Consider the following 13,924-nt stretch of genomic DNA (forward strand, 5'->3'; position numbering starts at 1 on the left):
CCTGAACCGAGTTCAAGTCAGATGTTCAACGGATTGAGCCATAGGTGCCCTGTGTTGGCCATTTTTAAGGTCTGAATCCAATCTTTTTCCTACTTAACCCTCTCTTGTTATCAATAACCCATTGGGATTTCTATCACAGGGTCCATTTAGGACAAAACACAGATGACTCTGGTTTCTATGAACAAAACTGATTCTCTGGGCCCACTAGAGGTCCTAATTCTTTTAGGAAATCTCTCTCACTACCCCCAACCCTTAGAGACTCCCTTCTCTGGATTCCTACGGAACTGACTCTGTTATTTAACTTCCCAGGTAACTTTCCCCACCTTAACTCCTACTTAAGGGCAGTTACACCACCTAGAATCTCCACAAGCAGACACAGATCTAAGCCTAGAGCTGGTAAGACCTTCAAATCTTTCCTATAAATAGGTAGGCGCCTTTAAAATTTAAATTAAATTTTGGGGCACCTGGCTGGCTCAGTCGGTTAAGCGTCTGCCTTCGGCTCAGGTCATGATCCCAGGGTCCTAGGATCGAGTCCCACATCGGGCTCCCTGCTCAGTGGAGAGTCTGCTTCTCTCTCTGCCCCTACCCCCCCCCCCACCGGCTTGTGCTGGCTGTCTCTCTCACTCTCTCGAAAAAATAAATAAAATCTTTAAAAAAATTTTTTTTAATTAAATTTTAATTTAGTATCCAAGATTTGGTGGGAAGAAGCCGGGAAAATAACAACAATTCTTGAAATTTAGAGAACAAGTCACACAGTCCAAAGATATGAAGCATTCCTTCGCCAGAATGGCCGTCTGGCAGCCACAGGGCGGTGGGGGGCAGGGGGGTTGGTGTGCCCAATGTCTCTCAAAGGGCTCAGGCAGAGCCAGAATTCACACACAGGCCAGGGCTTTTCCCACCACCCTGATTATTTCTCCTGTGTCTAGAGCTCTCACAGCCTCTACTTTGCCTTTTGCTCCTTGTCCATGGGTCCAAGTACAGGAGCTCTCCCTGCTGGTTCTGTCCAGCTCTAAGGCGACAGTGGGTTCAGGGGGGCTCACAGCCTCAGAATGTCAGGACTGGAATCTTGGGATCACTGAAATCAGCTATTTCATAGATGAGGAAACTAAGTGGCTAGGTCAGGATGATACTAAATAATGCATAGGTGCCAGAACCCGGACTGGACCCAGCTGTCCTGATACCCAGCCCAGTGCCTCTTCCAGGCCATGATGCAGAAGAAAATTCCCAGCAGCAAGGTCAGAGTTATGCATACCTCCTCTGCAACGAAGTCCATAGTATCAAATGTGATTCGGCCTTGTTTCCTTTTCTGGGGGGGCAGGGGTAAAAAGGAATGGGGGAGAAGAAAGAGAATCAGCAAGACTACTCCTAGAATTTTGCACTGAAACCCTCCTGTCCCCATCCCTGTGGTAGGCAGGAAGCCACAGGAACCCGTCTACCAGGTGGCCCTCTCATGTAGGCCTCTGCTCAAAAGCCCCGACTCAGCCCCAGCCTCCGGCCCAGCATTAACAACGTGTCATTGTTGAAACAGAGAGAGATGTGGAGGGGTGAGGGTAAAGATAGGAAGGATGGAGAGAGAAAAGGAAGAGGGGAAAGAAGCAAACAAATGGGCAAGTGGAGAGGGACAAAAAGGGACAAAATGGAGGCATCAATGAAGCCAGCCTTCGTTAAGTGCCTATCAGGAGCCAGGCATGCTCATCTTCCTTACTCCATTTCATCCTCAGGACAAAGCAGGTATTACGGAGCCCCCTTTTGGATTCGAGGCAGGTGAAGGAACCTACACAAGGATCACACACTGAGTAATCAGTCCTCTCCTAGAGTATGGCCAGAATAAAGAAGTGTAAGAGGTCTTAGGAATGAACTAATCCAACTCTATCTCCTATGTGGATCCCCAAAGGCATCTTCATTACTATTCAGGGCCCCAAAGTTTCCGATGTGGAAAGAGTAGGGGAAGAGGCAGAGAGAGGGGGAAGATATGTGGGAGAAGGAAGGGGGAATGAAAGGGACAAACAAGGCCCTGACCACCACCTGGGCCAAACCAAGACCCACGCCCCCATCTCTCTAGGTATACCGCAGGTCCTCCCCACCCCAGAGCCCCATTTATAGCTTGTGTACCTGCGTGGTGCTTCTCAAGAAGGCCAGTGAAAGAAAGCAGTGGTGCTCGGAAAGATCCAGATTCACAAGCTCTAATGAAAACTGGTCCACGGCTCTCTTTACCTGACCCCACTCTCCAGCCCCCTAGCTCTCTGCCCAGTGGCCCTAGGACCCCTCAGGCTGCCATTAAGAGGCTTCTGCTCTGCTCAAGTCCACTCTGCCCAGGCAATGTCATTAAGTTTTAGCCTCACACTCCCCTGATGACAAGGCTGATTTTGGTCTTCAGCTTCCAAGTGCCCAGGCACCGGCCCATGTCTTCCGGTAACCAAAGACTCCTGGATCCCAGGGCCCATTGCTTTACCACTGCATGATGATACTCTGAGTCAAAATGTCCTTCCTGACAGCGAACCTCAGTCTCTTATTCTTCCACTCCATCCCTTCCCAACTCGTGGTCCATCCACAGGGTAGAATCTGGCTGTAGATTCATTTGGTTTGGCCAGCATAATGTCTTTAAAATATATGAATTTGAATGTCTTCAGGTGGGACATGCTCTTCTTTTCTGCAGACCCACAGGCCCCTACACCCTGCTACATCTTAAACTCAGCGACACACACACAGTTACACCTGCTGGCCCCTTAGAGACTGATCTAAGATGGCCTTTCTTTCCCCATCAGCACTGCCCATACCCCTCTCCTTCAGAAATCATTTGGGGCAATTTCTTGGAGTGAACCCTGTGCAGTTGGGAAGCAGGGCTGAATCTAGTCACCCTGGGCACAACAGGAAAATGGGCAGGGTTTGTCCAGAGATTGGGAGAAACACTGGGGCCCTGAATAGTAATGAAGATGCCTTTGTGGATCCAGAACAGGTTAACAGAATGGTGATCAACTTTTCTGAGCTAAAAAGGGTACATGATCTACCACTAGGACAAAATATTTGAAATGGGGACCTTCTAGAAAATCTAGAAAGCATGGTCTCTGGAGTGAGCAGGGCCCTGCATGTGTTCCTTTGTTTAAGTGGAGGGGACAGAAAAGAAGGTAGAGATGAACAGTGGCGGGCATTCAGAAAACCCTGACTCTAATGAGACTTCTGGATTTCTCTGGCTCTTTTGATCCCTGTTGGAATGGAGATGGTTTCCTCCCTACTCCTGGTGTTTCTTTCCACATGGAGGGAGTTGTAGTGGTAGAACACTACTAGCCCCTCTCCTTCCATATTGAGAAGGAGCGACTTAAACTCCTTGGTGAATTTGGAAGGAAAAACTGGGTGAGATCATTCCTTCTCCATCTCTCTGAGCCCACATTCTGCTCTGCCCTCCTCGGCTGAGTTTAGGGCAGGAGACCCTGCTCCCGCAGTGGAGGCCTGCCTTGGGCCAGCACTGCCCATGACCGGACATGTAAGGCTATCTAATTCGGGGGTTTAGTCTTAGTCTTAGTCATCCTCCAATAAAAGTCTCATCATTAACAAAAGTGGCAGTTGGGTCTCCCATCTGCTTTACCCTTTGTCTTCTCTCTGTTGGTTCAGAATATGGCCTGGGAAGTGAGGTGCTATTTATCGGACCCCCTTTAAACCCTCACAATCCTGCTAAGGCCAGCTGCTTACATCCCAGAAGGAAAAGATAGGGTGCTTTCTGTGAGCAGTCTCGATGATCTGATATTCCCGGAATCCCCTGAGGCCCTGGCGGAACATTTTACATACTCGGATCATCACAATGATATCCATGGTGAGCTGGTACAGCCCCTGTGGAAACAAAACAAATTAGATCAGTAGAAACCATCTGTTTTTGACAGCCACCAGCAGGCTGGATGGCGCCGACAAGGTGAAATGGGATAGGATTAAATGCAGGGTTCTGTGCTGGAGGCATGGTTACATTTTCAGGAAGTCTTCAGGCCTGTTGAAATCGTGTTGGTAGCCTGAAAATGGCCACAGCTGGGAGTATTTATGCCGCAGAAACTGGCAACTACTACAAACCTCCCTCACCAGGAGCTGGTTGTTAAAACATTCTCTAGCACAGCTCTAGTTAAATATCAAGTCCTTCACTTCGGTCCAGAAAACAGCACCAAGCGACAGCAGGCAGCAAGAGGTGATGCAAAGAGCCTGGATTTTGGAATCAGATGGATCTGACAGAAGAACAGCCAAGCAGAGGCAACATTGCTGCCTTTGAAGACAGAGGACGGGGGCCATGAGCCAAGGGATGTGAGTGGTCTCTAGAAGCTAGAGAAGTCCAGGAAATGGGATTCTTCCCTAGACCCTCAAGAAAGGAATGCAGTCCTGCTGACACCTGGATTTTAGCCCAGGGAGACCCGTGCCAGACTTCTAGCCTACATAAGATAATATCATTTGTCTTAAGCCACGAAATTGTGTGATATGTTACAGCAGCAATAGGAAACTAATATAACCACTCGTCCAAGCTGGGCCATCTGATCCCAGGCAAACTTTGACCCTGGGGATTTGGAATTGGAACTGAGAACAAATCAGACTCTCTATCCCAGTATGAATTTGGCAGTAAGGGCAGTCACCCTCTGCCAGTCAAGTAAATACAGGGAATAGGGAAACAAGTTCAACACCAAAGAGACAAATGCAGAATGTGAAACTATCTACAAGTCAACTAATCCAGTTTCTTTCTTTTTTTTTTTTTTTAGATTTTTATTTATTTATTTGAGAGAGAGGGAACACAAGCAGGGGAAGTGGGAGAGAGAGAAGCAGGCTTCCCGCCGAGCAGGGAGCCAGATGTGGGGCTCGATCCCAGGACCCCGGGATCATGACCTGAGCCAAAGGCAGATGCTTAATGACTGAGCCACCCAGACGCCCCCAACTAACCCAGTTTCTTAAGAGACATAAAAATAAATGCAAAGTATGAACCTTTGGATCCTGATTCATAATAACAAGCTGTAAAATCCATTATTTAGGGACAAATAAGGAAGTTGAATATGCCTGGAGATTAGATGATATTAGGGATATTAGTGTTAATTTTCTTAATCTTATAGTGATGTTGTAATCATGTCCTTATTTTTTTTTTTAAAGATTTTATTTATTTGACAGAGAGAGAGATAGCGAGAGCAGGAACACAAGCAGGGGGAGTGGGAGAGGGAGAAGCAGGTTTCCTGCCGAGCAGGGAGCCCGATGTGGGACTCAATCCCAGGACCCTGGGTTCATGACCTGAGCTGAAGGCAGACACTTAACGACTGAGCCACCCAGGCGCCAAATCATGTCCTTATTTTTAAGAAGTGTCATAAAAAATGCAACTTAGGGGCGGCTGGGTGGCTCAGTGGGTCAAACGTCTGAGGCTCAGGTCATAATCCCAGGGTCTTGGGATTGAGTCCTCGGCAGGGAGCCTGCTTCTCCCTCTCCCCCGCTTGTGCTCTCATGCTCTCTCTCCCTCAAATAAGTAAAATCTTTGAAAAAAAAAAATGCAACTTACTCTCACATGATTCAACAAGCACACACACAAATACGTAAAGCCAATGTGGCAAAATGCTGACTGTTAGATTTAAGGAGTGATCATTATATTTCAACTTGTATGTTTGAAAATTTCCATAACGAAACAAATGCAAAAGCTAAAAATTTTTATTAACTTCTGTTAATCAGGAGATCAAAAATAAAATGAAAACACAAACTGAAGACTGGAAGAATACATTTGCCAGGCACCGAATCAACAAAGGATTCCTACCCAAAATTAGAAAGAATAGCTATTACAAAAAACCACTATCCAAAACTGCTTTTTTTTTAATTTTTTTAATTTTTAAAAGTTCTACAAATCAAGGGAAAAATACAAATAACCCCCCCCCCAAAAAATGAGCAAAAGATATGAACAGGTAATTCAAAGGGAAAACCCAAATCACCTATAAATAATGAAAAGATTCTGAACATCACTAGAGATAACGGAAATGCAAATTAAAGCAACAACAAGATACCATTTTACACTTATCGGATTCAGGAACTGGAAGACATTTCCCATGGGAAAAGCTGAAAACAACTGAAGTGTCCATCAGGAGGGGAATGTATCAAGGCATTACTGTACAATCCCAGGACTGAACATAGCCCTAGAGCTGTGTATGTCAGTGTGGGTAAAGCTCACACAATTTTGAGTGGAAAAAAGGTTGAAAAAGGACACCATTTTTTAAAATGTGTTACATAGGGGCGCCTGGGTGGCTCAGTTGTTAAGTGTCTGCCTTTGGCTCAGGTCATGATCCCAGGGTCCTGGGATCGAACCCCGCATCAGGCTCCCTGCTCCGCGGGAAGCCTGCTTCTCCCTCTCCCACTCCCCCTGCTTGGGTTCCCTCTCTCGCTGTGTCTCTCTCTGTCAAATAAATAAATAAAATCTTAAAATAAAATGTGTTACATACTATGCTACTTATAAATACATACACATGTAATAAAATTTTAAAATATAGACAGTACAGGGCACCTAGGTGGCTCAGTCCTTAAGCGTCTGCCTTCGGCTCAGGTCATGATCTCAGGGTCCTGGGATCGAGCCCCGCATCGGGCTCCCTGCTCGGCGGGAAGCCTGCTTCTCCCTCTCCCCCTGCTTGCGTTCTCTCTCTCGCTCTCTCTCTCTGTCGAAAAATAAAAATAATATCTTAAAAAAAATAAAAAATAAGAAAATAAAATCTAGATAGTACACATCAACCTCAGGAAAGTGGTCCCCAGTGAGGAAGAAGGGAATGGGATGATGAGGAGCTTCACCAGTACCTATAACATCTTCTTTAAAAACATTTATATCTGAAGGAAATACAGGGAAAGGCTTTATTAATAAAATTAATACTTATCAAATACTAATTTTCCACCAGGCACTATTGTAAGCCCTTTAGATGTATCAACTCATTTCATCGTTAACAATAAATCAATGCAATCAATACTAATACTATCATCACCCTTCAGAGAGGGGAAAATAGGCACAGCAAATCAAGTAACTTGCCTAATACTAATATTAGTCATATGACTAATAGGTGATAGGGATTTGAACCCAGGCTGTCTGGCTCCAGAATCCATAGGCTCAACCTATCACTCTATCCTGCTGCCAGGCCTTATTCCCTCCGGATCTCATGACAGCAGGAAGGGTGGGTACAGAGCAGTTCTTAGGGGCTCAGAGTGTAGCCTGTGACATGCCCACTGTCAAGGGCATAGCAGTCTACAGGGAATGGGTCAGAATTCAGTCTTTCTGAAGCATAACCTGGACTCTATCCTTTGTGCCATGCTGTGACTCCAAAAGATAGAGCCCCCTCTTACACCTATCCTCCCTTCCTCAAAATACCACTCTTCCCTCCCAGGACCCTTGACATCCTCACCAGTTCCTTCTTCAGGATCTGCCACGAATAAGACACCATATATCTCCTCATGGTTCCTGAGCTGGCAAATGGCACAACTAGCCCCTTTGCCTTTCAAGGGTAGGAACACAAATCCTTCCCAAAGCATCCACTTATATTAGAAACAAATAGCTTCCCTCGGTGGCAAGGTAGGAGTTTCTCTCCACTCCTCATACCCTACCAACAGCTTCTGGAAGCCTTGTTCTGAGAAAATCTCATTCTCAGAATCTCCTTATATCACAATGGAGGATTCTGGAAGAGAAGGCAGGGAAGGAATTGGAATCCGGGAGTCTAACATTTATTGAGCACTCATAGGCATTATCTTAGTTAATCCTCACAACTACCACAAGGTGAGGGTCCTTACACCCACTCCATACATAAGAATGAGACTCCAAGTAGCTAACCGATTGCTAGTCATGAAGCCATCTTAAAGCAGGAGGCTTCTGGGCTGGGGGCAGGAGCACCTAACAGCTCAGCCTAGGGGGCTCTGCAAGGCTTAGAACTTGGAGACCCTGAGGTGTGGGTGCATGACGCTGTCCTACAAATCTTGTTAAATCAGCAAATCAGGAACACTCAGAAAATCAGAAGTCCTCAGTTAAATGGGGTGCCAAATGTTGAAAGGAACTCGGTGACTAGAACTCAGTGACCCTGAGGTCCTTCCAAAAGTAGAGAATATAGGATCTAAAGGACTGCTGTCTACTAGATTAAAGATGGCAGTTGACGACCGCAATTTGCTCTTGTATGAGAATCTTCAATAAAAAACTATGATTTCAAGTATTGCCTGATTTGCCATTCCTATCCAGCTAGGCCTATCTGCCAACCCTCTCCCAACTGACAGCCAAATGGAAGGACACTGAACACAGTGAAGACAGCCAGACAACAGGGAAGACCCAAGCTCTGAATTACTAAATTCAAAGGCCACCCCTCCTAGAGTGAGAGACTAACCACTTACAGAGATGAGAAGAGACAGAATTGGGTTTTCTTCCTCCCTTGCCTTGAGAAAAGATGCAAAGAACTCAGGGAGAAACAGAGTAAGAGAAAGTTTCAGAGAAAAAGAGAGAGAAGCAGTGTGGAGTTTTTGCCTCCTCTACCACAGACCTGGTCTTAAGGAAGGAAATACAAAAGTTTAGAGAGTTTCTGAAACAAACTGGGGACAGGGAAGGCAAGAAAGATGGTGGGAGGTGGCTATGGACAGGGAGGTATCCGATCAGTCCTCTGAGCTGCCTGAGATGCAAGTGACATGGATAGGACCCAGACTAACAAGGGGCATCGGAGGATGCCAGTAAGTAGGGCCAAGACCCTGATGAGACACTGAAAGTAGACACTCCCCACCTCCCCTTTTGCCAGTGGTGGTTGTATAATTTCCGTAGGAATTGGATCAGTGTTGGGGAGAAAGAGGCAGGAACTTTGGAGAACTCTGAACTGGCCTAAGATGAGTCAATCAGCCTGAAATTACATCCCCTCAAAATTACTGGATTGGATCTCAATTTACCTGAAGACATCTAAATTGTCTATTAGGAGGCAGGGTGGGGACTCAGAGTCAGACATTAAAGTCAGTTCTAGAAATTAAGGGAGTGTTGGGCTCCTGGGTGGCTCAGTCAGTTAAGTGTCTGCCTTCAGCCCAGGTCATGATCCCAGGGTCCTGGGATCGAGTCCTGCATCGGGCTCCCTGCTCAATGGGGAGTCTGCTTTTCCCTCTCCCTCTGCCCCTCCCCCATGCTCGTGCTTGCTCTCCCTCAAATAAATAAAATCTTTAAAAAAAAAAAAGAAATTAAAGAAGTGTCATTTCTGTCCCAGTGGTCTTTGTTTTTTTTTTTTAAGATTTTATTTATTTGACAGAGAGAGACACAGTGAGACAGGGAACACAAGCAGGGGTAGTGGGAGAGGAAGAAGCAGGCTTCCTGCTGAGCAGGGAGTCCAATGCGGGGCTCGATCCCAGGACCCCGGGATCATGACCTGAGCCGAAGGCAGATGCTTAATAACTGAGCCACCCTGGCGCCCCACTATCCCAGTTTCTAATCTTAAATTGAACTGTTGTAGAGTAGAATGTCAGAAAGGGCATTGGTCCTAGTCTTATGTGATCTTGGGTAAATTACCTTAACCACACTGGGCCTCACTTTCCTCCTTTTAGAACTGAGTTAGAGGGGTGCCTGGGTGGCTCAGTCGGTTAAGCGGCTGCTTTCGGCTCAGGTCATGATCCCAGGGCCCTGGGATCAAGCCCTGCAACAGGCTCTCTACTTAGCAGGGAGGCTACTTCTCCCTCTCCCTCTAACTACCACTCTGCATACTTGTGGTCTCTATCTTTCTCTCTGTCAAATAAATAAACAAATAAAATCTTAAAAAAAAATAAAACTGAGTTAGAGCCAACTTAACAAATAATTTCTTTTCTTTTCCTTTTTAAAAAAATTTTTTAAAAAATTTTATTTATTTTTTGACAGAGAGAGAGAGATAGCAAGAGAGAGAACACAAGCAGGGAGTGTGGGAGAGGGAGAAGCAGACTTCCCGCTGAGCAGGGAGCCCAAGCGGGGCTTGATCCCAGGACCCCGGGATCATGAGCTGAGCGGAAGGCAGACACTTAACGACTGAGCCACCCAGGCGCCCCTTTTTCCCTTTTTTTTTAAAGGATTGATTTATTTATTTGAGAGAGAAAGCATGAGCAGGGGGAGGGGCCGAGGGAGAGGGAGAGAATCTCAAGCAGACTCTCCCTAAGCACAGAGCCCAACTCAGGGCTCAATCCCAGGACCCTGAGATCATGACCTGAGCAGAAATCAAGATTCGGACACTTAACTGACTGAGGCACCCAGGAACCCCAAATAATTTCTTTTCAAGATAAGATCCTTATTGTTTTGCTAATTATAAGAGTTATGCAACAGACATTTATAGAACTCCAACTACATGCAAAGCAGGAAAAGGTGAGTAAGACACGGTCTCTGCTCACAAGGAGTTCACAATATGGTGGGGATGGGAACCACAGCCATAAGAGAAAGTCACTAAAATAAAGCTATAAAGATAAATGAAGAAAGGGCCGGCCCTGATCAGAGAGCACGAGATGTGGCTGGAATATGAGATACCCAGGATGCACAGCAGGAAGCGAGGTGTGCAGGCAGAGGTCACAAACCAGCCATCCATGGGCCAAGTTGAGTTTGCAGACTGCTTTATTTGACCCACATGGTGTTCTGGTTAAAATATTGTTAAAACTTAACTTGGTTATCTTTAGTTGGGGAATGGGTTCTCTGATTCACCAAGGTCTTCACCTCAGAGAATCACGTTACCTGCCAGGCATGTTACCTACTTGCAACTCCCAGTATAGGATCTACATAGCCTCTTTCAGGCCTAAAAGTCCTTTGATTATATAATCAGTGGTTGCAAAATTGTGGTCCACAGGCCATATCTAGCCTGCTGGCATGTTTTGACAGTTTTTTAAAAAATTTGAATTAGTTGGGGTATGGGGCTGACTCAGTCAGTACAGCATGCTACTCTTGATCTTGGGGTTGGGAGTTCGAGCCCCATGTTGAGTGTAGAGATTACTTAAAAAGTAAAAAAATATCTTAAAAAAATTTTTTGAATTAGTTGTCAACACTTAAATACTAGGATTTTTGGGGCAATTTTCTAGGAAAATAATTTACCCAAGTGACCCTGATATAAGCCATATAAATGGACTAATTTTCATAGAAGAAATAGAGGAAGTTGTAAAAGAACTCTCTCACCACCTCCAACATCACCAAGAAAGAAAATAGTACCGGGTCCTGAAGAGAAAGCTAGAGGTTCATCTCATTTATAAATATCGTTTTTAAAGTCTTTAAATATAAGCAAACAGAATTCAATAGTACATTTATTTTTTTTAAGATTTTATTTATTTATTTGACAGAGAGAGACACAGCGAGAGAGGGAACACAAGCAGGGGGAGTGGGAGAGGGAGAAGGAGACTCTCCCACTGAGCAGGGAGCCCGATGTGGGGCTCGATCCCAGGACCCCGGGATCACGACCCTAGCCAAAGGCAGATGCTTAATGACTAAGCCACCCAGGCGCCCCTCAATAGTACATTTAAAAACATCATTGGGGGGCACGTCTAGGGGATGCAGTCAGTTTGGTGGCTGACTCTTGGTTTTGGCTCAGGTTGCGATCTCAGGGTCGTGGGATCAAGCCCCACCTTGGCTCCGCACTCAGTGTGGAGTCTGCATGGGTTTCTCTCTCCCTCTCCCTCTGCTCTTCCCCTCCCACCACCCCCCCAAATAAATAAATAAATCTTAAAAAAAAAAAAAATCATCGGGGCCCCTGGTTGGCTCAGTTGGTAGAGCATTGTAGCGATTACTTAAAAATAAAAGAAAAAAATATTTTAAAAAAAGAAATCATTTTGGCGTCTCTGGCTGGCTCAGTCAGAAAAGCATGCAACTCTTGATCTTGAGGTGGTGTGTTCGAGCCCCACATTGGGTGTAGAGATTACTTAAACAAACAAACAAACAAACTTTTTAAAAAAATTAAAAACTTTTTTTGAGAGGGCCACATTAATGAACAGGTCACTCTTGGGGACCACTGGGACTCCACTGTGCTGGGACCTTAATAAGACTGCACAAAGCATGCTCAAAGCTGTCCCATTGGTTAAGGGCTACCCCCGGAGGCATTCACGGCCCAACTTTTCTGGACTGAGCAACCCAGTGGCCAGAGAAAGCTCTCAGCAAAGGTCCTTAGAGTAGGACGCTGTCTTGCTGGCCTGTGCAGAAATGGCAAGTCAGAGGGTTAAAGCCAACAGAGAAGGCCTGGGGCTGCAGGTCTCAGGGAGAACGGGCAGAGTTCCAAATTCTCCCCCAAAAGGGGGCACATTGGAAGGCAGAACCAACAGCCCCTTCTGTAGAGCACTGGGATCAGAAGGGCTGGGCTCTGAGAGCTTCCCTGGTGCCTCTGGCACCAAGGAGAAGCAGGGCACGAGGGCTGGCCAGGGAAACGCACTGACTGCCATGCTTGTGGCCCTGCAGCTGCCAAGCTCCATCTGCCAGGAGGAGGAAAGAACTAAGGCAATTTGCTCACACAAAACCTTTGTCAGAAGGAGCTGTGCTGATGACCTCGGAGACTTCCGGCCAGCCCAGAATTCTACTCTAGTCCCTTCTCCATGCACACCTCCAGCAAATAGCTGGTCCAGAAAGAACTCACTTCATTTAAAGGGCATTTATAATAAAAAATAAATAGCACCAGACCCATGTATTACAGAAAAGTGGGGGGGGGGGGGGAGGGGGGAAGCAGGGACCAGAAAAAACAAATGGCAGATGAAAGGCACTCACAGAAAAAAAAAATTAACATGAAACAGATGATAATCAGGAAACACAAAGAACTCAAAGGGCTTAATACATTTCAAAACAAGAGTTCAAAGCAAGATGCAATAGTTCAAAGAGATGATGAAGCAACTGAAGGAGATGGCACTGGCCGAGCTCAGGAAAGAAGTGGGGTTTTTTTGTTTTTGTGTTTTTAAAAAAACAAAACAAAACAAAACAAAACAAAACAAAACAAAACAAAAACACCTCAGAACTGAAGATCATTTCAGAAACATCAAAAAGGAAGCCAGCCTTGCTGAATACAGAGGTCAGGATTGCAAAAAGCAAGTGAGGGAGTTGTCAATGAAAACTTAAAAAGGAACGAAGAAATAATACAACTAACAGGTATGGAAACACAGAGGGAGAGAGAGTGGGCTAAGTACATGGGTTTCTTCAACTTTAGAGGTGTAAATCTTTTTTTTTTTTAAGATTTTATTTTTAAGTGGGGCGCCTAGATGGCTCAGTTAAGTGTCTGCCTTCGGCTTGGGTCATGATCACGGGGTCCTGGGATTGAGCCCCAAGTCCAGCTCCCTGCTCAGCGGGAGAGTCTGCTGCTCCCCTTCCGTCTGCCCCTCCCTCCACTCATGCACTCTCTCTCTCAAACAAATAAATAAAATCTTTAAAAAATTTTACTTTTAAGTAATCTCTACACCCAACGTGGGGCTCAAACCTACAACCCCAAGATCAAGAGTTGCATGCTCTACCGACTGAGCCTGCCAAGTTCCCTATAGCTGTAAATCTTCAGACACATTTTAAACCTGATAAACCAAGAAAAAGATGTATAAGCCTATTTAAAAGATATAAAGGGAACTAACAATAATCATGAAAACTGGATAGAAAAGGATTAAAAAAAAGGAGAAGTATAACAATTACTCTTTTTTGACTTTGAATTTTGTACTAGGCACATATATATATATGCATATATATATATATATATATATATATATATATATATATAGTATATCTCACCTGTTAAAATGAATGCATCAATTTTTAAATTTTTTTTATTTAAGTAAACTCTACCCCCAGTGTGGGGCTTGAACTCATGGCCCCAAGATCATGCATCACATGCTCTACTGACTGAGCCAGCCAGGCATCCCTAAATGCATCAATTTCTAAGTAATTAAACAAAATCAATGCAGTGCAATAAGGGACACAGCTACTAGTAGAGCACCACAATAAAAACAGGTTCATTGAATTCTAGAAACTGGGAGGGATGCAATTGAA

The 13,924-nt window shown here is 45.2% G+C and overlaps 1 protein-coding gene across 1 annotated transcript in view; it reads right to left on the reverse strand.

The window, feature by feature from the left end:
- The window catches only part of CNBD2 (cyclic nucleotide binding domain containing 2), a 44,602-nt gene extending 36,932 nt beyond the window's left edge, over positions 1–7,670 (reverse strand). Inside the window, exons 1-3 of the mRNA XM_032420195.1 lie at positions 7,374–7,670; positions 3,688–3,825; positions 1,253–1,306 (exon numbers count right to left, since the gene is read on the reverse strand). Coding sequence (XP_032276086.1) covers positions 1,253–1,306; positions 3,688–3,825; positions 7,374–7,424 — 243 coding nt within the window. The 5' untranslated portion in view covers positions 7,425–7,670. The remainder of the gene's footprint in view (positions 1–1,252; positions 1,307–3,687; positions 3,826–7,373) is intronic.
- Positions 7,671–13,924: the final 6,254 nt, after the last annotated feature.

Source organism: Phoca vitulina, unplaced genomic scaffold (assembly GCF_004348235.1).
Source record: "Phoca vitulina isolate PV1807 unplaced genomic scaffold, GSC_HSeal_1.0 scaffold22, whole genome shotgun sequence".
Lineage (NCBI taxonomy): Eukaryota > Metazoa > Chordata > Mammalia > Carnivora > Phocidae > Phoca > Phoca vitulina.